This window comes from Saimiri boliviensis, chromosome 2 (genome assembly GCF_048565385.1).
Source record: "Saimiri boliviensis isolate mSaiBol1 chromosome 2, mSaiBol1.pri, whole genome shotgun sequence".
NCBI lineage: Eukaryota > Metazoa > Chordata > Mammalia > Primates > Cebidae > Saimiri > Saimiri boliviensis.
This window is the reverse complement of record NC_133450.1, coordinates 5,596,881-5,623,614: the sequence shown is the minus strand read 5'-3', so window position 1 is coordinate 5,623,614 and position 26,734 is coordinate 5,596,881. Positions and strand designations below refer to the sequence as shown.

The 26,734-nt window shown below is 37.0% G+C and overlaps 1 protein-coding gene across 11 annotated transcripts in view; it reads left to right on the top strand.

The window, feature by feature from the left end:
* Window positions 1-26,734, top strand: part of NEO1 (neogenin 1) — a 247,353-nt gene that overhangs the window by 48,049 nt on the left and 172,570 nt on the right. For all 11 annotated transcript variants that reach the window (XM_074392691.1, XM_039468854.2, XM_039468855.2 and 8 more), the window contains one exon: window positions 23,945-24,262. In XM_074392691.1, the coding sequence (XP_074248792.1) occupies window positions 23,945-24,262 (318 nt within the window). The remainder of the gene's footprint in view (window positions 1-23,944; window positions 24,263-26,734) is intronic.

Sequence of the window (26,734 nt, the reverse complement as noted above, 5' to 3'; positions counted from 1 at the left end):
AGGGTAAAAAGAGTGAAAAAGTTTGGGATAAATACTGTGGGGAATGTGCAGTTAGGGGTCACAGACAAAGAAGAGTTAAGGGTCAGTAGTCTCAAAACAAAGTGAAGGCTGGGATGAAAGGAAAGGCAAAGGACCAGAGAGGATGGGTATATTCAAAAGAGAGCGTTCCAGTTAATTTGGATAAATTAATTGGGCCTGAAATAGAGTTGAAAGAGAGAGTGAGGTCTGGAGGCTAGAAAAACTCCTAAGAAGGAGGAAGATGCTTCCTAAGAAGATTCAGAAAGAGTAAGGAAAGAGAAGTGTTAGGTTTTAATTTGTTGAACTTGAGTTGACTTGAAGGAAGAGATTCAGATTTTTGTATCATTATGGTTGATAGTTGCAGTTCGGAGAACGAATAAAGTCTTTGAGGAAACACACACAGACAAAAGGTCATCTTATTTTTATTGGTTAGTAATTTAGCAGTGTCAGGTATTTTCAAACCACTTATCTTTTTGTCTCTTGACTGTAATGTTGAGTGAACATTTTATATTTGATTAAAAACAATTTTTTTTGTCTCCCTACCCCCTTTTCAGAAGTGGGAAATATCACTTCTTTTTAAGAATGGACCTAAGTATATGTAGTAAAGAATAAGAATGGAAGGATAGATTAGAATTAATTAGTTCAGTGATTTATAAATACCTTATAAAGTTTTCTAGTAGTTGTTTTTGGTTTCTTAGAGAAAAAATATCTCCTAGGGAAGATTTATTTCCTGCATGTGAATGAAAATGTTTTGACATATGATATAGGACTAGTGAACCAGTAACTTCTCCTTCTGGGGATCTACCTCACCATGTAGAAAGCAAAATGAAGACTTTGGCAAGCAGTCAAATAGAAATATGCAATGCATGGAAAATAACAGATGCATTAAAAAGATAATATTGCCCATATTGAGGGAAGTACAAGTTAAAACATCTTATTCTTTTTTGCTCCTTAACTTGGTCAACATTTAAAGACTTCTCAGTGTTAACAAAGAAAAGGGAAAATGTCTGTCTCATAATACTATTGAAGGGAATGTAAATTGATAAAACCTTTTTTCTAGATGGCGGTATTTATCAGAATTTAAAATATGCATTATATTTTACTTAGTAATTCTGCTTCTAGATATCTATCCTACAGATACCTCTCAAGTGTACAGAAAGTTGTGAGCACAGAGATGTTCACTGAAGCATTGTTTATAATAGCAACAAACTGGAAATGACTTAAACACTGACTGTTAGGTATAGCCCTCCTGCATAGGATGACCGTATGTCCAAAGTTGCTTGGGACAGACCCAGTACTGTGCTATCAGCATCATTATTTAGAGCATTTTATTTTACTCTCAGATGTGTCCTGGTTTGGAAGATAATTTACATGTTTGGAAGATAATTTACATGTATATTTGGTATATGTTTACAATAATAGCATGGAGAACTATGCAGCTGTTAAAAATTATGAGATAGAATTATAGGTATTAATATAGAAATGTATTCAAGATATATTGTTATGTGAGAGAAACAAGTTGCAGGACAATATATATTATTCCATTTATTTTATTTTATTATTATTTTTTGAGATGGAGTCTTGCTTTGTCGCCCAGGTTGGAGTGCAGTAGCACGATCTCAGCTCACTGCAACCTCTGCCTCCCATGTTGAAGTGATTCTCCTGCCTCAGCCTCCTGAGTAGCTGGGACTACAGACGTGTGCCACCATGTCTGGCTATTACTTCCTTCATTTAAGAAAGTAAAATCTCTAAGCTCTCTGCATGTGAGTGAGAGAAAATGAGAGACAGGAGGTGAAAATGTCTAGAAGGATTCATACTAATTTGTTAATATGATAATCTCTGGTTAAAGATGGTAGCCTAATGAATAGGTATATATTGAAGTTTTTAAATATAAAAGCAACAATAACAAAAAGGTGGGAATGGTTGATTGCCAGCAGATGCTATAATTTTTAACCAGAGAGCATTAGTAAACAACAATTATAATTCTTAGTGTAAAATTATAACTGTTTACTCTGTCATATAAGTAATAACTATTGTATTAAAAAGAGTATTACTAATGGAAAATTGTGAAATTATCAGTCATTCCACCATTACAAATTATTTTTCATATTACCTCCTGTTCTTTGTATCTTTACATACTTAATTCTTTTTTTTTTTTTTTTTTGAGACAGAGTTTTGCTCTTGTCGCCCAGGCTGGAGTGCAGTGACTCGAACTCAGCTTACTTCAACCTCCGCCTCCTGGGTTCAAGTAGTTCTCCTGCCTCAGCCTGCCAAGTAGCTGGGATTACAGGTGCCTGCCACCACGCCCAGCTATTTTTTTTTTTTTTTGTTAGAGATGGGGTTTCACCAGGTTGGTCAGGCTGGTCTTAAATTCCTGACCTCAGGTGATTTGCCTGTCTTGGCCTCCCAAAGTGCTGGGATTACAGGTGTGAACCACTGCACCCAGCCAGTATGTACACAGTTATAATTCTTACATAGTTATAATCAGAGCATAGCTATATTGTCATTATTTTAAATTATACTCTATAGCATATTTTTGTTCCAATATAGTATCTAGCATTTTTTAAATGCTTTATATGTGCTAAGTACTGTGTTAAATAGTTTGCATGTGTAATAGACTTAATCTTCCCAACTGCGTTATTGAGGCAGTGACTATTAGTATTTCAATCTTACAGATGTGTAAACTGTGAATAGGTAATTTGCCCGAGGCCACACAGCAAATGGCAGAACTGGGATTTGAACTCAGGCAGCCTGACTCTTGAACACATGCTCTTATCCACTGTTACTACTGCCTCCCTTTACAATTTTTAGTGACTGTGTAATAATAATATACCATAATTTAGCCATTTCCTGGTTGTATATTTAGTTTGTAGGCTTTAAAATTTGAACCTCAAAAGTTTTTATTAAACAAACTGATGCCTACTATGTGCGGGAATCTATTTTAGGTACTATGGACATTGGTACACGTATGCAGTTATGGTCTAGTATTTTTTGACCTTGCCTTATGCATTACATTCCTGAAAAGTTATATACATTTGAGATGAAAATTTATTTATACAGACATGTGTTTTTTTCCGACCAGGTTTCCTTATATTGAAGATACATTATTCCAGAAACACAAATACTTAAAAAAATTGGAAACTATTTAATAAAAATTAGCAGTGAGCCCAGCACTGTTCGGTGCCTTTAAGGGTTCTGCTTTTGTGCATAGTGAACTGTATTCTTTGTTGTTGTTGTTTTTCTGAGACAGGATCTCACCCTGTTTCCCAGGATGGAGTGCAGCAGCACGATCACGACTCGCTGCAGCCTGGACCTCCCTGGGCTCAGGTGATCCTCCCACCTCAGCCTCCTGTGTAGCTGGAACTGCAGGCGTACACCATGACACCTGGCTAATTTTACACTTTTCTTTTGTAGACACAGGGGTTTCGCTGTGTTGCCCAGGCTGGTTTCAAATTCCTAGACTCAAGTGATACTCCCACCTCTGACCCCCAAAGTGCCTGGCCCATGAGCTCTATTCTTTCATGTGACAGCTGCAAGAAAAATTACTTAAATAAATGCTTACCATGATTTGTGATTACTAAATAAAAGTACATAAAGTTGAACTGTTCCAATGGAGAAATTACGTGGATAATCTCCACACATCTTTTGTTTGCCTTCATATATTTATGCTTATATTGAAATAAGGTAAAATTAACTTCAGGGTTCATACAGAGAAGTCACATTTGTAACTCAGGAGGATTTATTAGATAGCGTTCTAACTACTTCTGTTCCTTGGATCAATGTTAGTCACTACTCTTTTATCTTTTTGAGACAGAGGTATCAATTTAATAGAGGAACCTAAGTACTAGACAAGTGTCAGCTGCTGTAGTTGGTTAAGGGGGATAATTAAGAGCTTTATTTTAAAGCTCACCTGCTGGATATGTAGATACCTGTTAAAATTAGAGCAAAGCACATGGTTATCTAACAAATAACTTATAATCCACTTACTTAATTATGGCATTAGTTTTTAGCATTTAGTTGATGAGTTTGATTGAAAATGTTCATATTTTAATTGATCTTAAATGTAGTTGGTGCTTGCTTACTCAGTGTAACTTCTGTACCTGGTCTCTTTCAGTGTTCTTGTGTTTATATTTCGAATAAGTCATAAAGATTTTCACACATAGATTAAAAAATTACTATTCGGAAATTGAAATTATAAAATATCATAAAGTACCCAGCTTTAGACTTTTAAATTATTTTATGTAATAAGTATTGCTTTTTAATAAGCTTGCTTTCTTCTTTTTTTTTTTTTTTTTGAGATGGAGTTTTGCTCTTGTTACCCAGGCTGGAGTGCAATGGTGCGGTCTTGGCTCACTGCAACCTCCACTTCCTGGGTTCAGGCAATTCTCCTGCCTCAGCCTCCTGAGTAGCTGGGATTACAGGCATGCACCACCATGCCCAGCTAATTTTTTGTATTTTTAGTAGAGACGGGGTTTCACCATGTTGACCAGAATGGTCTCGATCTATTGACCTCGTGATCCACTCGCCTCAGCCTCCCAAAGTGCTGGGATTACAGGCGTGAGCCACCGCGCCCGGCCAGCATTATTTTTTAGATCAGTTTTAGATTTACAGAAACTTAGAGTTAGTGCAGAGTTCCCATATACTCCATACCCAGTATCTCCCACTATTAACTTCTTATGTTCAAATAGTACATTTGTTAAAATTAGTAAACCTATATTGATATAGTAACTGAGGTCTATACTTTATTCAGATTTTCTTAGTTTTTAACATATTGTTCTTTTTTCTGTTCCACAATCCCATCCAGCATACCATATTACATTTAATTGTTATGTCTTCTTGGGCCCTATTGGCTGTGACAGTTTCTCTTCCTCAGACTTTCCTTATTTTTAATGACCTTGACAGGTTTGAAGAGTACTGGTCAGGTATTTTACAGAATGTTTCTCTGTTGGGATTTGTCTGATGTTTTTCTCAGGATTAGGTTGGGGCTTATGGTTTTGGAAGTATGACCACAGAGGTAAAGTGCCATCACATCATTTCAAGAGTATATACTATCAACATGATGTATCACTATTAACGTTGACCTCTATCACCTGGCTGAGGTTGTGTTTGTCAAGGTCTCCCTGGTAAAGTTACTTACCTTTTCCCATACTGCACTCTTTTGAGAAGAAAGTTGCTGTGGGAAGCCTGCACTTCAGAAGTGGGGAGTTATGTTTCCCTTGTAGAGGGTGGAGTTTCTGTGTGAATTATTTGGAAATTTTCCGCCTGGGGTTTGTTTTTTTCTCCATTTAAAAATCTTTCAACTGGAGCCGGACGCGGTAGCTCAAGCCTGTAATCCCAGCACTTTGGGAGGCCGAGGTGGGTGGATCACAAGGTCAAGAGATCGAGACCATCTTGGTCAACAAGGTGAAACCCCGTCTCTACTAAAAATACAAAAAATTAGCTGGGCATGGTGGCGCGTGCCTGTAATCCCAGCTACTCAGGAGGCTGAGGCAGGAGAATTGCCTGAACCCAGGAGGCGGAGGTTGCGGTGAGCCGAGATCGCGCCATTGCACTCCAGCCTGGGTAACAAGAGCGAAACTCTGTCTCAAAAAAAAAAAAAAATCTTTCAACTGTATATATCAGTATGAACTCATGGATATTTATTTTATAGTTTGGGTTATAATCCAGTAATTCTTTATTTATTTTGTTCCTTAAATGGTTTCAGCTTTGACCATTCGAAGTTCTTTTGTTTTTTGATACAGGGTCGTGCTCTGTCACCCAGGCTGCACTGGCAGTGGCATGCTCACAGCTCACTGCATCCTCTGTCTCCCAGGCTCAGGTGATCCTCCTGCCTCAACCTCCCAAGTAGCGGGGACCACAGGTGCACACCATCACACCCAGCTAAATTTTGTGTTTTTTATAGAGATGGGGTTTTGCCACGTTGCCTAGGCTGGTCTTGAACTCCCAAGCTCTAGTAACCTGCCTCGGCCTCCCAAAGTGCTGGGATTACAGGCATGAGCCGTTGTGCCTGGCTGGAAGCTCCTTAATTTGGCCCCGGTGTCTCTTTGATACACCTCCATCATTGTGTTTTTTGTTTTGTTTTGTTTTGTTTTTAGCACTTCCTTACCTTTGGGCACTACAGGATGTTCCAGACTCATCGTTTGTATTTCTTGCCTAACTTTAGAATTAACCATTCCTTCAAGGAGCCCTGGCTCCTTCCACAACTATTACTATTTTTTATTGCGATGTAACTCACATACTATATAATCCACCTATTTAAAATGTACAATTCAGTAGCTTTTAATATATTCACAGAGTTGTACAGCCATTGATTGCCACAATCAATTTTAGAACATTTTCATCACTCCAAAACAAATCTTTTACCCCATAATTAGGGTACTTTCTGTTTTTCATGTTCCCTGATCCTAGGTAGCACTCTTGATTTACCTATTCAGGATATTTCATATAAATGAAGTCATGTAATATGTGATCTCTTGAGCGTGGCATCTTTTCCTTAGCATAATGTTTTCTAGGTTCATTCATGTTGTAGCTTGTATCAGCATTTCATTCCTTTTTATGGCCGAATAATAGTTCATTGTCTGGATATAATACATGTTATCTAATCAATAGTTGAAGCACATTGGGTTATTTGTACGTTTATACCTTTTGGCTATTATGCATAATGCTGCAATGTGTATTCTATATAATAATCTTTCTAAAGGTTTTGTTGTTGTTTGAATCTGAATTAGAAGCTACACAAGTGGTTGGTATATGTTTTAAGTTTCTTTTAAGTGATAATTGTTCCCTTTCCACCTCCCTGTTTTCTTCTTTGTCATTTGTCCAGAAGAATTTCCACATGGTTGTAATAGTCCTGGTTGCTTTCCTGTGGTGTCTCTTAGTGTATTCCTCTGTCTTTTTTATTTTTATTTTTGTTTATTAATTGTTAGTTGGATCTAGAGATTTGATTATTTCAGGGCTTTGTTGGACTGCCACATAGATGATGGTAATTTATTTTCATCAAGAGGTGTATAATGTCTGGGTCTGTTTCCCTTTTGCTATTAGCTACCAGGGTTTAGAAAAGCATACCTAATGGTCAGTTATCTCTGGCTTGTTTATCTCTGGCTTGTTTTTGTATAACCCGTAAGCTAATGTTGATTTTTACATTTTAAAAGTGTTTTTAAATAAAAAGTTAAAACATAAGCAAAGGAGAATGTGTGATAGCAACCACATGTAGTCTGCAAAGCCTAAGATATTTTCTGTCTGGCCCTTTACAGAAAATATTTGCTGACTTCTGCACCATTGACTTTTTATTGCCTAGAGCTCTTAATTCATTAGGGGTTACAAAATAGTGATAATCTATCTTTTTTTAAATTTATTTGCTAGAGTACATGTATAAACAGAAACGTTCACCAACAATTTTATTGCCATAAGGAACAGTTTGATGGGGAAAGATAATTTAATTCTTTTCCTTTTTCTTTTGAAAAATTTTCGAGATAATGATTTGGTTCTGTAGCATTCACCAAAGAAGACCAATTAGTTTTTATTATTTTTTTAAGATTATTCTTATAAAGTAATGGAATTCAGCAGATTTGACCATTTCAGTTTATTGTTTTATGATCATTATTGAATCTTAAATGTTCCATGTTTCTTAGAAAATTCATGGAGAATGCATATATGAAAAAACCATGCATGAATTTCAGAGTTTCTTTGCATCAAAATAAACTTGTGCTAACTTGTTATAAAATGCCTGAATAGGATCTAGTTTGAGGTGCTAAGAAGGATAAAACATCGTTTTGAAAAGAACCCCTATCAGAGCAATATTAATTCTGCCAAAATTGAAGCAAGAACAAACATCAAATTTATGGTGAAGCCTGGGTGGAAGAGTGCTAAAATCATTGATGCTTATGAAAAGTTTATGGGGACAGGGCCCCAAAGAAATCAGCAGTTTACAAATAGATAACACATTTTAAGAAGGGACCAAACAGCATCGAAGATGAAACCCACAGCAGCATATCATCTACATCCATTTGCAAGGAAAAAATTAATCTTGTTCATGTCATAATTTAAGAGAGCTGATGATTAACAGCCCAAACAATAGCAAACAATAGATATCTCAGTTGGTTTGGCTTACACAATTCTGACTGAAAAGTGGAGCAAACTTTTCACTCAACAGATATCAAAACATTTGTACCCGGATCAGCTGCAGACAACAGCAGAACTTTGGATGGAAATTTTAGGCAATTGTGGTTAAGATCTTGAATCAGCATTTGAAGAATTGGCAATAGGAGACGAAATGTGGCTTTACCAGTACAATGTTGAAGACAAAGCACAATCAAAGCATTGGCTACCAAGAGGTCAAAGTGGTGCAGTCAAAGCAAAAGCAGACCGGTCAAGAGCAAAGATCATGGCAACGGCTTTTTGGAATGGCCAAGACATATTTGCTTATTGACTTTTGGAGGACTAAAGAATGATAACATCTGTTTATATGAGAATGTTTTGAGAAAGCCAAAGTTTTAGCAGAAAAACGCACAGGAATGCTTTGCCATGGAGTCCTTCTCCCCTAGGGCACTACTCCTGCTCATTTTTTTCATGAAACAAGGGGAACTTTGTGAGAGTTTTGATGGGAAATCAAAATCTTTAGGCATCCACCTTAAAGTTCTGATTTGGCTTCTTCTGACTTCTTTTTGTTTCCTAATTTTAAAAAATCTTCAAAGGGCACCAATTTTTCCTTACTTAATAATATAAGGCTGGGTGCAGTGGCTTATACCTATAATTCCAGCGCTTTGGGAGGCTGAGGTTGGAGGATTGCTTGAGCCCAGGAGTTCATGACTAACCTGGGCAACATGGTCCCTGTCTCTAAAAAAATAAAAAATTAGCTGGGTGTGGTAGCATGTACCTGTGGTCCCAGTCTACTCAGAGGTTGAGGTGGGAGGATCACTTGGGCCCAGGTGGTCAAGGCTGCAGCGAGCTGTGATCATGCCTCTTGCAGTCTAGCAAAACCCTGTTTCCAAAAAAAAAAAAAAAGATTAACAACATTGTAAAAAAGACTGCATTGAGATGGCTAAAGTCTTAGGACTGAGTTCTTTAGGGATGGAATAAATGAGTGGTATCTTTGCTTACAAAAGTGTTTTGACCTTGATGGGGAGCTTATGTTGAGAAATAAAGTTGATATTTTAAATTTTTATCTTTTACTTTCATTTTTCCACAAACTTCTGGAAGTCTCTTCATATTTTAGCCAGTCAGAGCCTCTTGGTGTTTTGTTTTGTTTTTGTTTTTTGGAGATGGAGTTTCACTCTTGTTACCCAGGCTGGAGTGCAATGGCGCGATCTCGGCTCACCGCAACCTCCGCCTCCTGGGTTCAGGCAATTCTCCTGCCTCAGCCTCCTGAGTAGCTGGGATTACAGGCATGCACCACTATGCCCAGCTAATTTTTGTATTTTTAGTGGAGACGGGGTTTCACCTTGTTGACCAGGATGGTCTCGATCTCTTGACCTTGTGATCCACCCACCTCGGCCTCCCAAAGTGCTGGGATTACAGGCGTGAGCCACCGCGCCCGGCCTTGTTTTGTTTTTTGAGATGGAATCTTTATTACCCAGCTGGAGCACAGTGGTGCAATTTTGGCTCACTGCAACCTCTGCCTCCCAGATTCAAGCGATTCTCTGGCCTGAGCTTCCTAAGTATCTGGGGTTACAGGCAGTCGCAACCATGCCTGGTTAATTTTTGTATTTTTAGTAGAGATGGGGTTTTGCCATGTTGGCTAGGCTGGTCTGGAACTCCTGACCTCAGGTGATGTGACCTCCCAGAGTGCTGGGATTATAGGCGTGAGCCACCACACCCAGTCCAGAGCCTCTTTTGAGTCTTTGAGATGACCTTAGTGGTCATCGATAGTTTTATTATCTGTTATGATAAAATGTTTCGTATTCATTTCATTTTCTAATCCCCAGACTGGAGGTAGCCATCTTTTTTTTTTTTTTTTTAAATTTATTTTTTTTTTAAGTTCTTTTGAGTGGAAAATGGTGCATAGAGACTAATACCTGATTATGGAAAGTGCTCATTGCTACTGGGTTGGTCATCAGTACTAGACCGTTTAAGTGAAGTGAGCCAGGATATACCTATCTTTTAAAGTAATAAAATGAATTTATATTGGTACTTAAAACTGAAGGCTAGAAGGTTGTACTTAATGTTACTGATTTTTACATCTATAGTGTTTTTCTTCTACACCAAGAATATCATGTTCTCCATGGTATCAGTACAGTTACTCATTTGCTTTATCCCAGTACACACACACACACACACACACACACACACGCACACATACACGCACACACACACAGACTAATAATACTAATACTAACTGCAATAAAGTGGTCATTAAAACAGTTAAAAATATTTTTCAGTTCTTTTGGTGATTAGGGTATATCCTACTATGTATAGTTTGGTTACTGTGTTCTTAAATTGTCTTGAACTAGTTCTCTGTGGGATTTTAATGACAGCTGGTGAATTAGGTTTGTCTAATTTCTACTTTCAATTTTTAGAGATTTTTAAAATTTAATTTTGTTTTTTAATTATGTAAAATGTTTACATAACCTCAAAGTCAAATCTATGAACAAGTTCTGTGAAGAGACTTAGCCTCAATTCCCGTCTCTTTCACCGTGTTTCCTCTCTCTGTGTGTATTAAAAGTTATGTCTGTGTGTGTTTGTGTTAATATCCTACCTTCTTTAGGTAAATATACTCATTTTTCTCCAAACTTACTTTTTTCACTTAAGTTATTATAGAAATCACTTCATGGCAGGAAATAAAGTTATTTGACAGTCCTGTGTACAACTGCATAGTACTTCCTTGTGTCAGTGTATCATAGTTGATTCAACATGTCCCTTATTGAGGGACAACGGAAGTTGTTTCCAGGTTGTTACTACAAGTAGTGGTACAGTAAATAGCCTAGCCTGTACCTGCCTGTTTTTATATTTAGCCCAATATTTTGTATTTTGGGAGAGATTCATAGACATGGGATTGCTAGGTAAAAGGGTAAATGCATATATAATTGTGCTAGATTTTGTGATTTTCCTCCATAGTGAATGTACCGTGTTGCATTTCCATCCACCTATTTTCCTATCCTTTGCCTGCAGAGTATGTTGTTAAACATTTGGATTTTTGCCATTATGATAGGTGAGCAATTGTATCTCACTGTAGTTTTAATTTGCATTTCTTTTTTTTTTTTTTTTTGAGACAGAGTTTCACTCTTGTTACCCAATCTGGAGTGCAATGGCGCAATCTCGGCTCACCGCAACTTCCGCCTCCTGGGTTCAGGCAATTCTCCTGCCTCAGCCTCCCGAGTAGCTGGGATTACAGGCACGCGCCACCATGCCCAGCTAATTTTTTGTGTTTTTAGTAGAGACGGGGTTTCACCATGTTGACCAGGATGATCTCGATCTCTTGACCTCGTGATCCACCCGCCTTGGCCTCCCAAAGTGCTGGGATTACAGGCTTGAGCCACCACGCCCGGCCTGCATTTCTTTTATTATGAAGTTGAGCATCTTTTAAAATGATTAAGGGCCATTTGCATTCCATTTCAGTAACTAATTCTACATCTCTCTGAAAATTATATGCAGCAGTATGGAGAGCCTTGTTTCACTCCCAGAGATGCATTTACAGCTGCTTATTGTGAGTATTTTGGGGTTAGTGTCCTATTCTTCTGATGCTGTTAATATCTTTCTCGAATTTTAGAGATTTCCTCCTCTTTTCTTCAAGATTATTTTGTATCACAAGTGTGTTATCAAGCTATTAAGAGCTTAGTGAAATTATTGAAATTTGTCTGTGACAATGCAACAGCTTACCAATGCAGGATTGAGTTAAGAAGCTTTTGAATTTAGTTTATTTCCATCAGTAAATGCACAGTTGAATAGAAGAATTCTAGAACCTGGTCTACAGACCTTGTGAGACTATGATAGGATTTTTCTAACGCATCTGTTTATTTTGCATTGAAAGCTTGTGCGTGTACAGAATTCTTTGCAGAAACCAGCTTTGATATTATAAGATTCCTTATTAAGGATTTTAAATTTTGTATTCTTTTCTTTTGCATGTATTTAAGTTGTTAGATTGTCCTATGGGATTTCATAAATATTACTTCTGTTAGTAAAGCTGCTGACAGCAGAAGCTTTCAATAAATTATTCATGTGCTATTTGTTTTCTGTGTTCATGAATTAATGCAGCTTTACTCATATTTTTTTAACTGAACTTGGTAACAATTTGTAGACATATGGCGGTGTACTTGAATAAAATCTGTAAATATGAGGAAAGTACTCTATTAGCAGTATTTAGAACAACATCAGCTCTCTAGAACATACCTGATTACTGAGGAATAATGGAAAAATCATTTTCAAAAATGTGAAATAATGACTCTTATAAAACTGCTGCTTTTTCAAGATGTGAACCACTGCATGTTACCATTTTCTGCTTCTCTTGTTTGTTATCATTTGTCTATTTACTCTTCACTTTGATTTATTGAAAACTTCAGGTGTTATTTTACAGTCTTCCTCTCCATTCCAAATCTACCATTGTTCTCTATAATTTGTGTCTAATCGACTTGCGTTCTCAGTATCGTTTTCAGTTCTTTAACCTCATCATTGCCAGTCACTTCTCTTCCATGACATTTCAAACACCAGCTTCTATAAATGTGCCTTACCCCTTGTCATCACTCAGCAGCCCTAAAATATTAAAATAATACCCCAGTCTCACGTGTTCTCCAGTCATTCCAGATTCCTCACATTATAGCTGTGCTATTTTTATCCATCTCAGTTCAGTCTTATTTATATCCTTCCTTGCCTTAGATTCCATAGACAACCATTTTGATATGTTTTTCTTTTTCTTTTTTTTTTTATTTGGCGTGGAGTCTCACTCTTTTGCCCAGGTCGGAGTGCAATGGTATGATCTTGGCTCACTGCAACCTCTGCCTCTCAGGTTCAAGCAATTCTCCTGTCTCAGCCTCTCAAATAGCTGGGATTACAGGTGTGTGCCACCATGCCCAGCTAATTTTGTATTCTTAGTGGAGATGGGGGTTTCACCATGTTGGCCAGGCTGGTCTCGAACTTCTGACCTCAGATGATTCACCCACCTAGGCCTCCCAAAGTGCTTGAATTACAAGTATGAGCCACCGTGCCCAGCTACTGTATTCATTGTCACTTTCAACTCATCTGCCTAGAAAAATTTAATTTCAAATGTCTACTTCCCTTCCTTTTCTACTTTATAAAATCACATTCTCATATTTGAACTTCTTTAAGTACAGTTACCAACGTTAACTGCGCTCTCGGAGTAGCCCAGTAATCCTGTTTTGCCTCGTTAGTTCGCTCTTCCATTTTTGCCACAGCTATTTCAGATGTTTTCCACTATCTGAAAATTCTGGTCCTTCCCAATACCACCAGCCTTCTCTCATCAGCTGCAGATGAACTCATCTCATATTTTAGAAGCTATACAAGCCATTAATGATTCCTGTAACTACCACCAAGCCTACTCATATTTTCATTCTTCTTTCTTGTAGCAAGAGAGGTAGCCTTCCTTCAATCCAAAATTAAGCCTTCTGTACATCTTTTCTCATGTAAGCATTTATTGCTTTAAATTTCCCTTTAAGCATTGCTTTAGTTGCATTATACATATTAGTCATGCTGTATTTTCATTTTCATTAAATTCAGAATATTTTGTAATTTCTCTTGTGATTTCTTTGATTTGTGGGTAGTTGTCTTGTAGAATGTCTCACGTTCTTGATTTGTGTAATTATTTTTTCATGCTTAGATTTAGGTTAGACACTTTTGGCAAGAATACTACGGGCTGCTTATTGCGCCTCATCAGGATGTGTATGAAGCCGGGCTGTCCCACTACTGTTAATAATGAATTTGGTCACTTAGTTAAGATGGTGTCTGCCAGATCTGTCTATTGTAAAAGTACATTTACCCCTTTGTAATTAATGATTTGTGGATGACACTCAAATTGTGTGACTTCTGTTAGCCAGTGGTTTGGGCATTCATCAATAATGAATTAATTATTAATTATTACTGAGCTTTTAATGAAAAATTTCTAAAAAGTTTCATTTCCAAATAGACATTTCTGATTAGGCATTAAAGAGAGGGTACTGGTAGTCACTTAAAAATCCTTTCGTTTTTGTTGTTTAGATGTCAGGCCAGTTATTTACATTAGGCCAGTTATTTATATTTGATAGCTAGGAAAGAACTTTGCTTTGAGTCCTCACAATTAATTGTTGACTATCGAGTCTTATATTAGGTCACAATAACTTTGAAGTTTTGCAAAGGAGATTTCCTGTTAACTTGACAGTTTAGTTTGCTATAACTTTTGGTACCTGGAATACTAGTAAATTATCATTGCCTATAGTAGAAAAATAAAACATCATTAAACAAAGAAGTATCAGTTAGTTGAAACCTTTGTAAGCATTCAGTGAATCAGCATTCCTGAAGATGATGTTGCTAAATGAAATGGTAGTAATTAAATATTACAGCGTAAATCAGTGCCAGGATTCAGGCCATTGGATTGTACCTCCAAGTTAATTTTTACATTATATTATCATTGCAGCCATGTTTTCATCAGTATAACAAAAGTGGAACTGAAAAATACTTTTGACTGAGAAATTTAAAAGACTTTGGAATTGGGTGAATGTGCATCAGTATCGGGTCTTACTCATAGGAGAATCTTCTGGCCACTAGTATTTAAAAAGTGGCTTACAAGATATTTCCAGGCTGGGTGCAGTGGTTCATGCCTGTATTCCCAGCACTTTGGGAGGGCAAGGCAGGAGGATGACTTGAACCAGGAGTTTGAGACCAGCCTGGGTAACATAGGAAGGCCCTGTCTGTACCAAAACAAACAAACAAACAAACAAACAAACAAAAAACCAAACCAAAATAACCCCAGAAAACTTTCATGAATGTTCTATAATTAATGTGAAAATTCTTACATTTTTCTCATCTAGCAGAATGAAAAATGACCAATTCATATTTCCCCCAGTTTTGAGCTAAAATATAGCTAAATACGAGCTAAACATTGCTAAGATTGTTTATTATTAACACACTTTTCCTGGGAGTTGTTTTGGAGAATTTCCAGGTAACTAGTCAGAACATTGATGGTACTGTTTGCAGGTTATCACATTGCCCCTTGTCTTCTTGCACATCATGAAGAAGTTATATAAAATATTAACTTTAATTATTTATGGTACTTTAAGAAGTTATCTAAAACATTTTTACAAAGGACAGACTTAACGTCATCTCGATGTCAAATTTTGGAGACTAAGGCGGATTTTAGAAAAGCAATGGAGATTTGATGTTATCCACAGTCACTAAGAATCACTAATACTTAATTCCATCTTGGCCCAGGCACCTTTCCTACCTGTAGGATCCTGGAAAAGGATAAAGCAAAACAACAAAGAAAAACCAAGATGCAAATAGTCATGGCAGGACAGGGATCGTTTAATACTCTCTGATAGTCCAGCGTGCTCATGGGAAGACAGACCTTAGAAAAGAGAAAAAAGCAAACAGGTAATTGCTGTGAAGATTACACATAGGGTAGGTAGAAGGATAGAGGACTAGGATCTCTTCAGAAATAGTTGTTAGAAAAGGCCTCTGTAGAAGGGACAGTTTGGTTAAAACATGAAGGAAGAAGCTAGCCATGTGACAGAGCGTGGATGCAGAGCAAGTGTTCCAGGCAGAAGGGATGGCACATGCGGAGGCCCTAGTGCGGGAAAGGACATAGATTGTTCAAGCAACTGAATAATGTGGCTTATTCGGAGTCCATTGAGAGAAGTGAGAGGAAGTGTGTGATACGAGATTAGGTTGGAGAGAGGCAGGAAAGAGATCCTCTAGGCAGGCCATGGTAATGAATTTGGATTTTATTTTAGTTGTAATGGGGAGCTGTTGAAAGATTAGAGAGGGAAGAAAGATGGTCATGCTTGGTTTTAAGATCACTTAATATTATTTTACAAATAACAGTTGTCAAAATATGAGTAAAAGTACATTCTATATTATTTTATACATAAGAATTTCTAAAATGTAATTGTGAAAACTAAAGTCCTAGATGGCGATTTTGGGAGAGATATTATAGGTTCTTGAACTGTGAATAGTTACTGTTTATTGAGGACCTGTTATCTGCCAAGCAATGAGTGGGTTTTTTGTTTGTTTGTTTTTTTTGAGACGGAGTCTTACTCTGTCGCCAGGCTGGAGGTCAGTGGTGCGATCTCGGCTCACTGCAATCTCTGCATCCAGAGTTCAAGTGATTCCTGTTCAGTCTCCCAAGTAGCTGGGACTACAGGCATGCCCCACCACACCCTGCTAATTTTTATATTTTTAGTAGAGGTGGGGTTTCACCAGCAATGAGATATTTTACACAAATTCTCTTTCCACAGAAATTTCCTTGAAAGGAAGCATAATTTTTCCTGTTTGATGGGGGGGGGGAATTTTAGATACAGAGAGAAATTAAGCAACTAGCACAGAAGGGCTAGGATTCAAAAACATGACTGCCTGACTTTACTGACCATAGTTTTTTTTTTTTTTTTTTTTTTTTTTTTAGTGTGTTTTTACAGGGAGGGAGCTAGGGGGAGAAGAACAAGGCTGAAAATCGAAGAAAAGGAAAGCACTCTTATTATCATCAATGTCTGTGGAATAAAGGAATTCAGAATTTTTTTTTTTTAATTTGGGGGAATGGTTGGGAAGGTAGTCGCTGTAAATTAGAACAATGTATCAAAGCACATTACCCCACAGAAATTGAATCTCCCTAGAATTTCCCTGTAGGACGTTATGATCCCAAAGAAGAATTTCAGATTCAGCTTTGATTAGACATTGGCATTCACTGTTTTTATGGTATACCTGTATGCCATGAAGCTTTAAAAGCATGTATGTTTCTCAGACAATTAAAATGATCTATATAATGTTAACAATTAATTACATGTTTTCCCCAGGAGAGGGGTTCAGTAAAGTTGAAATATAGGGAAGATGATGTGTCTGAGGTGGATCAGTTTTTGGGAAAATGAGCTGTGCAGGGCAGAGAGAGGCTGAGCTCTGGAACCAGGAGTGCTGTTATGCAGCAAAACAGGGTAGAAAACGTTTCTAACACTTGTGTGCCTGCTTGTAGTTGATAACATGAATGTTGCTGAGATATTTGAATGTTAAATTATTTTAATTTTCTAATATAGTTGAGAACTTAGAGCAAGATAGTCTGAACTGCATAGTGATAGTGGACACCAAAGGATCAGGATGGATGAAATATACGATTTGGAGATTGACAGGAGGGATGGAATGGCTGAAAGAAACATTAATAAGTAGTAAAAAGGAAGTCCTTTGACAGTAGTGTCTTAGCTTGTTATAATACATTGATACTTATGAATATTATACAGAATGCTTGCATTTGTAGGTATATAAAAATGCTGCCTATCCTGTCTTGCGTTTCTACTATTAAACTTTGAATCTCTTTTGGCAATAGGACAGATGATTTCGTTTTATTTCCGCAAGTATCCAAATGCCATATGTTAATGTTTTACTCTGGGTACAATAAAGTTGAGAATAATTACCGGTCACACAATTAAGACATGCACTGAGTGATATGATTTGTTGCTATTGGTGAGAGTTACAACTGAAAGAAGTTCCCTGTGGATATTTTCTTTCCACAAGATGGAATTCTATCAAGAAGTGTGAAGTATTCTATCAAAATGTGAGGAATAGTCTATCAAGAAGTGAGAGCTATTCCATTAAGAAGTGAGAAATTTGCAGAGACTTGGGAATGTAGAAGATACTAGACAGGATCATTAAACTATTTCAAAATGGAATCCAGTGACTCTGGCCATACTAAACCAAAATTAAGCAAATATAAGTGGCTGGGGAGTCAGGTCCCTGGGGAGAAGTATAGAACAGTTTTTATATAAAGTCAGCTAAGGACTGAGTGTTTGATAACCCTTCTATAGTGACAAAAAGTAAAGAAAATGTTGTTCGATCTTTTAGAAAATAATCTCCTGTTCCCAGCAAAGGATTGTTCACCACCAACAAAATTTTTGTTATTGAAAAAAAAAAGATAAGAATTTATATGCAGTTGTTCATATATTTTAAAAAATGGCAATACAGAAATACATGGAATAAAAGGTGTTTTCCCTGTGTGCTCTCTGTTGGCAGCTCAAACCCACTGCTCTCCCCAGGGAGGAAACAATGTTAACTGTTCAGTATTTGCTATTCTAGTCTTTTCCCTGTGTATTTACATTTAAATATGAGCACACAAGCATCTGTACATGTGTACATATTTTAATATCAGAAGAGTCGTATTCTACATATTTTTAACATTTTTTATTATTTATGCATCTTGACACTCTTAATCTCAGCATACAAATATACCCTAGACTTTTCATAATGTTTCTCTCCTGTGCAGACTATATGTGTGTATATGAATTTATGAATGAAGATAGCTAGATTTCTGCTTAAGTAATACTATTTTTATGTAAAATATTTAGACAATACCAAAGGTGAAAGAAAAAAAATAAAAACTGAAATCCTTGAGATAATCTCTATTTTGGTGACCATTTAAAAAAATGTTTTTTTTTAGGCATTTACATGAGTGTGAACATACATCACATCTGCCACACATATAGGTAGAATATTTATTTATTTATTTTTTGAGACAAGGTCTCCCTTAGTCACCCAGACTGAAGTGCAGTGGTGTAATCTTGGCTCACTGCGTCTTCTGCCTTTCATGCTCCAGTGATCCTCCCACCTCAGCCTACTGAGTAGCTGGAACTACACGTACAAGTTACCACTCCTGGCTAATTTTTGTTTTGTTTTGGTAGAGATGGGGTTTAGACATGCTGCCCAGGCTGCTCTCGAACTCCTGGGCTCAAGCAGTCTGCCCACCTTGGCCTTCCAAATTGCTGGGATTACAGGGGTGGGCCACTGTGCCCAACCAGTGTAATATTTATAAATGGATTATACATACAAGATGCTTTTTATCATGGAACTATTTTATATGCTTGGGAATTTTTATCTTTCCTCCACGTCCTTTCTCCTATCCTTCCCCTCCCAGTAACCAGTAGTAGCAATCTGGTGTAAACTTTTCCTACCTTTCTCAATGCCCATATAATCAGATACATGTGAATTATATAATTTACACTTACCTGCATTATCCATTTTTTGCAGAACTCATTCTACATCAACTGAAACATAGCTCACTTATTTTTTTGCTGGATAATATTCTAAGGCAAGGATCAGCAAACTACAGTAAATCGGATCAAATCCATTCAGCCACCTATTTGTATACATAAAGTTTTATTGGAATGTAGCTTCACCCATTTTTGTATTGAGCAGTTTAGCCTTTTAAATTCTTTATCTGTTATATATGACACAGTTTCCCCCAAATCCATTGTTTGTCTTTTGCTTTGTTACGGTATTTTGCTGTAAAAAGTTGGTCTAAAAATTTTTTTTAATGCAATAAAGTAAAACATGCTTCTTCTTTTCTGCTTTGAGTTTCTGATTTTGATTTAAAAGGTTGCCTAACTCCAGGATTATCCTTGTATTTTCCTAAAATTTCTTCTAAGGTTTTTATCACTTACATTTTTCATAGGCCTTGAATACATTTTTATGTCTGTATTGAGTGACATTGCAATATAATGTAGTATAAGATCACAGATAATGAACAAATAGCTAAAAATAATGTAATAAAGATCACAGACTCTGGTTTGGTGATTTACTACTGGTGCGACCTTTGACAAGATCCTTAACATTTATGTGTTTTTTGTTTTCCTTTCAAAAATGGGGCTGATTCTTATACTTGTTTTGTAAGATAATAGTGAAGTTTAAATGAGTGGTTAATATGTAGAAAATATTTAGAACATTATCTGGTAGATAGAAACACGTAAGTGCTTACTATTATTACATGGTGTGTGTAGGCATCTCATTTTTTTCCCATTTGGATAACCAGTTGTCCTAGTAACATTTACTGAATAGTTCATCCTTTTTGTCAATTGATTTAAAATGTCATCTCTACTATATATTAAGTTTTCAAATATATGTAGCTCTGTTTTGGGGCTTTATAGCCTGTTACGTGTCTTTATCCCCTGTTCCAGAGCCAGTGGCTTAATTACTGTGGTTTTATACATACTGGTAACTAATGAATGGAGTCCCTTTACTTTGTTTTGTAGAATTACTTTGGCTTTTAATGGCTTTTTTTTGGTTTTGTTTTGTTTTGTTTTGTTTGTTTGTTTTTGCTTTTCCATTGTAGTTTTGTAAACACTAATCAGAATTCACAAAAATTGTTTGTTATTAAGCCTTAGCATGGAAGGGAGTGATACTAAGTGGCCATTATTGGAACCTACAGTTCCTCATTAATATTTTAACCAGTGGAAGTTTTTAGAAGTTATCTGGTTATATAATCAGATACCATCCACCATGATAGATTTACCATCCACCATGCTAGGTGGGTACTGGGAATATAGCAAATGAAAACTGTAGAAAGATCATAAGCCTACAGTTTCCAAACTATACCCTGAGATACCCAAAGGCACCTCAGAGAACTCTCAGGGTCAGTGGCCGCACCTACTGGAAACTATGCAAACTTCTGGCTCAAGGCAGTTCACAGTTTCAGCATCTCATTGTACTATCTTCATTTTGTAGCTGTGATATCTTTGTGAAATTGAGCTTTTGGTGGTTACTGTTTTAAAAAGCAAGTACTATGCAAAAATCAGCGTGACAGGAAATGTGGGTGGCAGTGTTTAGTTGTACAGCATCTAAGTTTTAGAAGTTGTATGGTGCCCTATAGGTGTGAACATCCCATAGTAACTAATTGTAGTTATTTAAAAATGAAATATGTATGTATTTTTCAGTTTGCATGTATTATTTTTTCAAAAATAATAATAATTGTCCCAATAGATATTGTCCCAATAATCCTAACTTGTTGGGACATAGATACTCATTTGTTTGAACCTAACTGTTAAAAAAATAGAACGGATAGCTATTTCTTTTGACCTATGGAATTCTTGAAAGAGAAAATAAGGGTACTAGGAGCGAAGCAAATTTGGGAACCTGTCTACTTTAACAAACAAGTTATTACAAGTATTCAAAAATTAAGAACATTTGGAGTGCTCTGGAGGTAGAGCATACATCATGCTTACTTAGAACAGGCAAAACTAACATAGCCTGGGCACCAGGGACAGAGCATTTCTGGGCAATTGATATTTAAGCTAAGCTTGAGGGAAGACTGGGGACTGACTGAAAAGGAGTGATGGGAATAGTTTGTGTGAAGAGGTGGGAGCTGTGGGGGACTGACTGACTGGAGAGCGAAACGCGGGGGCTGAAGATAGGTAGAAGCTAGATCACTTGGTGACTGATGTGGCAGTTCCTTAAGATTTCTTTGTAAAAGGCAGCAGCAAGCCTTTGAGTGAAGAGAGGATATCTTAGGTCACTGCCCTCCTACTGAGGGAACAAAATACAAAATGATATATAGAAATATTTATGTAACACTGTATTCTCAATAATTTAGAGTGATTTTTTTTTTTTTGTAATTTTGAGGTGCCTTGGTTTTCAAAGGCATTTGTAAGCTTTCCTATGAGTGTAATTTGCTCTTAATTTTTCAAATACATATTCTTTTTTTTGTTCAACTTGGCTCAATTTTAAAAATGAAATAAAATCAAAAGCAAGTCAGTGTTACTGCAAAACATTTAAATTGTAATTTTGGGAGTATTTTTTTCAAATGGCAAAAATTGTGTTGTAATTTTGAAATAAAATATATTTTATTACCAGTTATACAATATTTCAGATTTTTAATTTGCGTATTTTAACCACCAGTTTGCATGTATTACTTTTTCAAAAAGGTGCTAACTTGTTGGGGCATAGATACCCATTTAGAAATGACCGTGGGAATTCCCCGAGGTGCCTTTGGGTATCTTGGGGTATAGTTTGGGAACTGCAGGCTTACAATCTATCTTTGTGCAGTTTTCATTTACTGTATTCCCAGTACCCACCTAGCATGGTGGATGGTACCAATCTTTAGATTATATAACCAGATAACTTCTAAAAACTTCCACTGGCTAAAGAATTAATGAGAGGCTGCAGGTTCCATTCTAATAATGACCACTTTGTATCACTCCCTTCCATGCTAAGACTTAATATCTGTAAACTGAGTTGTACAACCGAGTTGTTAAGTTTAATAGTACACAGTAGACATATAAAGGTAATTTCTCTTAGTTTAGCTATCTTATATCCTTTTTGTTTATGTTTATTCTACGATTCCAGTAAATTAATGCAGCATAACCATTTTGATAGTAATAAGAAACTAACTGCAGGTTACTTTTGAAAAATTTCTAAGCTTATTTTCAGGAATTTTAAGACTTGTAAGATAAATTTCATGGTCATTAAATGGACGTAGAGACCTGAAACTAAATACCTGCTTATGGTGTTTGGGAAAGGATGATTAGTGTGATTAGAATTATAACATGATTAGTGTGATTAGAATTATCACATGATTAGTGTGATTAGTTTATCATTGAAGTGTTGGAAAACTTTTAAAACAATTGAATGTTATTTTCTTCCCTTAGCCAGTGTATTTTATATTTCTTTCTTTCTTTCTTTTTCTTTTTTTCTTTTTTTTTAGACAGAGGCTTGCTGTGTCACCAGGCTGGAGTGCAGTGGTGTGATCTTGGCTCACTGCAGCCTCTGCCTCCTGGGTTCAAGCGATTCTCCTGCCTCAGTCTCCCCAGTAGCTGGGACTAAAGGCATGCACCACCATGCCCTGTTAATTTTTGTATTTTTAATAGAGATGGGGTTTCACTATGTTGGCCAGGATGGTCTTGATCTCTCGACCTCATGACCCACCCGCTTTGATCTCCCAAAGTGCTGGGATTACAGGCATGAGCCACCACACCCAGACGTGTTTTATATTTCTTTAGAGCTGTTTGTTCATTATATAATACAGAATTTGTATCATCCTTACATTCATAATGTAAATAAATATTAAAGGTCTGTAGATATATTTGAAAAACAGTCTTAGTTTCATTTGTTGGATTAGGTTTCTCTGATTTTTCACGAGGAAAGCTGATGACAACTAGAGTTGTTTATAGGGGAGTTGGTCAGAAGTTTTCTTGAAGAAAAGTGATAAGTGGCTAAGAATATAAGGTTTATAGCAAATATTTTTCTATAAATTTTGTTCTTTTCATATTCAAAGAACTGTCAGGGACTTAGAAAAATTAAACTAATTCCTCCCATGCTCTTTACACTAAAATGAATTCTAAATGAAGATTAAATGTAGAAAATCACAAAATATAGAAAACCACAAAAATAATAGAACGAATTGAGTCTGAAATTTTTTATAATCTTGGTATAAAAAAAGACCTTAACCATAACATTTAGCTTAAAATGTATTCCTATAATACATATCATAAAGTCAAATGGAAAAAAATAAGATTTGCAAAATATGATAACAGATTGCTTTTTTAGTCAATCAGATGAATACATTCACTAGAAAAATGGACAAAGTGTATAGTAAATTTATGAAGGAAATACAAATAACTAATAATCATAAAAAGATACCTCTTAATGAAGAATCATTTTAATTTTCTGCCTCCTTTATGTTCAATAGAGAATTTCACTTTGAATGCAGTAACTTAAAGTATTTGTAAATCTAATTCTAGGGTTTGAAATAAAACTTTCATTATTTCATATCATTTGTATCATTTAACAAGGCTTGATTATCTCAGGTATAAGGTTTTTTTTCCCCCCTCAATGTGCTTCTCAATGAGTCAAAGTTTGGCTTCCTAGTAGAAAGTAAATTTTATTTATTAGACTTTTATAGTGAGATGACTATATTTATGTGTCACATCCAAAGAGCAACAGTTAATAATTTTTGGACTTGTTAGTAGTATATTTTCTGACTGAAATAGTAGAAGAAAGTTTTGCTTAACTTTGGTTTTTTTTTCCTTTATTTTTGTAGGAGCCAGCTTTCGAACATTCACTCCATTTTATTTTCTGGTGGAGCCAGTGGATACACTCTCAGTTAGAGGCTCTTCTGTTATATTAAACTGTTCAGCATATTCTGAGCCTTCTCCAAAAATTGAATGGAAAAAAGATGGAACTTTTTTAAACTTAGTATCAGATGATCGACGCCAGCTTCTCCCAGATGGATCTTTATTTATCAGCAATGTGGTGCATTCCAAACACAATAAACCTGATGAAGGTTATTATCAGTGTGTGGCCACTGTTGAGAGTCTTGGAACTATTGTCAGTAGAACAGCCAAGCTCACAGTAGCAGGTAAGTTTTAAATGATTTTTTTGTGTGTGTTTTCAAATATTTATAATGTGTACATCTTGATAAAAGCACTGTTCTCTTGGAGTTTTCATTTAATTAGTAGCAACAAATATACTCATTTGACAGATATCAATTGTGCATATATTCTGTGTATGGGCCCTTGCTATAGGGCTTGTTCAGTGTCATGAGGATAAACTGTAATGTGTTTCCACTTGTCTGATGACTTAATATTGCTATCAGAAGTACTGAGCAGTTCTTTTCTCCTTTTAAACTTGGAAGTGGCAGAGGAAGTGGTATAGGAAAATTAAATCACTTTGATGGCCAACTTCTATCTTACCCAGCATAACCATTTAGTATGGTTTTGTAAAACTTGAAGTGAAGTCAGAATCCTGGTTCCTTAATGCCTTAACCAAGGAAATGATGTTCAACTGGATTGATTTAAAATCTAGAGAGTGTGTATTAAGGTGGAGAGCAGAAAGTTGTAAAGGATACTCCTGAAAAGGACACTCCTGAAAAGGAGTATCCTAATTTGAAGAATGACGGAAAGTATCCTGAAAAGGATACTCCTGAAAAGGAGTATCCTAATTTGGAGAATGATGGAAAGTATAATTTCTGCCAAGCTGGCTGCATAGAAACAGTTCTGGTGCTTAGCTCCCAATGAGAGAGACTCATAAAGCAAGTGATCTCTGCATCTCCAAAGGAGGTACCAGGTTCATCCCAAAGGGTCTGGTTGGACAGTGGGCATAGCCCCAAAAGGGCAAACCGAGGCGGGGTGGGGTGCTGCTCCACCCAGGGAAGTGTATCTAACCGGAGGATCGGGGGCTTCCTCCTCCCCTGGCACACTGATCCAGACACTGCACTTCTCCCAAAGCCTCTGCAACCCACAGACCAGGAGATCTTCGCCAGGCTGAAAAGTGCCCAAATTACCTGTGCAGAGCTGAATAGCAGCCCTGGCCAGTGCCATGGATTGTTGACACAGATCTAGGCGGACTCATAGCTGGGAGAGCCCGCAGGATGGAGCTACCAGCCCCCAAGAGAGAGGGGGTGCTAAAAGCAGGGAGGCAGGTGATAGCCTAGGCAGGTCCCTCCCCCACAAACCCAGCAGGCTAAAGCCCTCTTGCTTGAGGGTTTTGCAGCCAGCACACCAGTCAAGCTCGACCCGGAAGGATTGAGCTTGGTGTGGGGAAGGGCATCCACCGTTACAGAGGCAGGCCTAATCTCCCAGTGTAAAAAAAAGACACAGAAAGCCTAAGCAGCACCTGGACTGAGATCGAGGCAGCCCAGTAGCACCTCTATAGGCAGACAAGGGACAGTCTACAGCCTTAGACGACTCCCTGAGATCAAAGCTAGATAAGTCCATGAAGATGGAAAGAAACCAGTGCAAAAAGGATAAAACCATCAAAGACCAGAACGCCTCTCCTCCTCCAAGGGATCACAACTCCTCACCAGCAAGGGAACAAAACAGGATGGAGAATGAATTTGATGAATTGATAGAAGCTGGTTTCAGAAGGTGGGTTAATAAGAAACTTCTCTGAGCTAAAGGAACATGTTCTAACTCAATGCACAGAAACTACAAACCTTGAAAAAAGATTAGATGAAATGCTAACTAGAATAACAAGCTTAGAGAAGAACATAAACAACTTGATGGAGCTGAAAAACATAGCACAAGAACTTCGCAAAACGTGCATGTTTCAGTAGCCGAATCGATCAAACAGAAGAATATGAGAGACTGAAGATCAACTCAATGAAATAAAATGAGAAGGCAAGAATAGAAAAAAAAAAAGAGCAAAAAGAAATGAATAAAGCCTCCAAGAAATATGGGATTATGTGAAAAGACCTAATCTATGCATGATCGGTGTACCTGAATGTCATGGGGAGAATGAATCCAAGCTGGAAGACACTGTCCAGGATGTTATCTAGGAGAACTTCCCCAACCTAGCAAGGCAGGCCAACGTTGAAAGCCAGGAAATACAGAGAACACCACAAACATATTCCTCAAGAAGAACAACCCCAAGGCACATAATCATCAGATTCACCAGGGTTGAAACGAAGGAAAAAAATGCTAAGGGATGCCAGAGAGAAAGGTCAGGTCACCTGCAAAGGTAAGCCCATCATACTCACAGCAGATCTCTTGGTAGAAACCCTACAAGCCAGAAGAGAGTGGGGGCCAGTATTCAACATCTTTAAAGTAAAGAAGTTTCAACCCAGAATCTCATAACCAGCCAAACTAAGCTTCGTAAGTAAAGGAGAAATAAAATCCTTTATGGACAAGCAGCTTGTAAGAGACTTTGTCACCACCAGACCTGCCTTACAAGAGCTTCTGAAGGAAGCACTAAACGTGAAAAAGAACAACCAGTACCAGCCACATAACGTACCAAATGGTAAAGACCAATGACGCAATGAAGAAACCGCATCAACTAACAGGCAAAAAAAAACAACAACAAAACCAGCCAGTAACAAAATGGCAGGCTCAGA